Raw genomic sequence first — 1,644 nt, forward strand, 5'->3', positions numbered from 1 at the left:
CAGAGGAAAATCCAGTTGCGGTTGGCGCTGGCTTACCTGCAGGAAGTAAGCCATCCTAGAAATTCACTCAAAGGACAGTCGTTGCTTGGACTTGCAGCACTTGGAGCTTGCCTACTTACTTTATTGACTTGTTTGAGGAGATGGAGAAGAAAAGCTGTACACGACCAACGAAGAGATCTCGATGGTGGCCAGGTTGAGGACACGGTACAGGATGACGTGCAGTCTGAGGACACGATACATGATGATGACCAGGTTGAGGACACGGTACAGGATGACGTGCAGTCTGAGGACACGATACATGATGATGACCAGGTTGAGGACACGGTATAGGATGACGTGCAGTCTGAGGACACGATACATGATGATGACCAGGTTGAGGACACGGTATAGGATGACGTGCAGTCTGAGGACACGATACATGATGATGACCAGGTTGAGGACACGGTACAGGATGACGTGCAGTCTGAGGACACGATGCATGATGATGACCAGGTTGAGGACACGGTACAGGATGACGTGCAGTCAGAGGACACGATACATGATGATGACCAGGTTGAGGACACGGTACAGGATGACGTGCAGTGTGATGATGAGGTTGGGAACATGCGGGATGATCAGCAATCTGATATCAATGTTAAGGATAATACTGAAGTTGATACCCAGGCTCAGAAGCTGACAGAAATACAGTGTGTTGATGAACCAGAGGAGGAACACAATCAAGTGATTGACCCAGTTTTCTTGATCGAGGAGGGAATTGATAAAATTAAGTTTATCAAGAAGTTGCACGAGGGAGGCAATGGGATAATAGACAAAGTATTATTCAATGGGGATGAGAGTGCAAGTAAAACCCTTCATCCTGGATGCGACTTGATCAATTTACTGGGTGAGGCCGCAATCCTATGTCACCTAAAGGGAGCCGGAGGGGCTCCTTTCTTGTACGGCCTGTCCCAAGTACCTGCCAGGATTATCATGTCCTTCGCCGGCAGTCCTTATGAGAAGTATCTACAGACCCGATCAGAAAAAGAAATTGTCGACTCTCTCATCTCCATTGTAGACCAATTGCAAGAAATCCACGAAGCAGGCGTGATACACAATGATATTAGAATTGACAACATCACTGTTACCTACGACGATGGCGTGTCCTTCCATTTCGTTGACTTCAGCTTGAGCACGAGGGAAGGACAAGTTCTAAAACTGGTGGGTGAAGGAGAGAACCCTTGGATGTCCCCAGAATCCATGAACCGTGAACCCCTCTCACCTGCCAGTGACGTGTTCTCCCTCGGCTGTTTATTCAATGACATCCAAAGTTACGTTCATAAAGAGTAGGTAAAGCGACACCTCACAGCACTGCAAAAACTTGTGGAAGTCCCTGACCCGAAAAGGCGACCATCGTTGGCTCAAATAAAAGCCGGTATGGAGAAGATGAAGGAACGAACGTGGCGACATGGTAAGGGTCGTCCAGCAAAGCGGGTTAGGAGAACCAAGTTGGCAGAATGTTGATGAGTGACGTGGCATCATCATTATCTTCCGTAAGCCGTCTTCTTCACACCCATGTGAAGCTATGTATTTGTTTTGGCGACAAAGGGAATCCCTTATTCAAAAGTGAGGTTTAATACATTCCGTCAGTTACCTTTCCATATATTA

General features: G+C 47.3%; 1 protein-coding gene across 1 annotated transcript; it reads left to right on the top strand.

Moving 5' to 3' along the window:
• The first annotated feature begins 603 nt into the window (after positions 1-603).
• Positions 604-1,326, top strand: LOC139762253 (serine/threonine-protein kinase Nek4-like). The gene has a single exon (XM_071686850.1). The coding sequence runs from the start codon at positions 604-606 to the stop codon at positions 1,324-1,326; it is 723 nt and encodes a 240-aa protein (XP_071542951.1).
• Positions 1,327-1,644: the final 318 nt, after the last annotated feature.

This window comes from Panulirus ornatus, chromosome 43 (assembly GCF_036320965.1).
Source record: "Panulirus ornatus isolate Po-2019 chromosome 43, ASM3632096v1, whole genome shotgun sequence".
In the NCBI taxonomy this organism is placed as follows: domain Eukaryota; kingdom Metazoa; phylum Arthropoda; class Malacostraca; order Decapoda; family Palinuridae; genus Panulirus; species Panulirus ornatus.

Coding starts and splice junctions, on each gene's coding strand:
- LOC139762253 (XM_071686850.1), top strand. CDS start 604: ATGCGGGATGATCAGCAATCTGATATCAATGTTAAGGATAATACTGAA.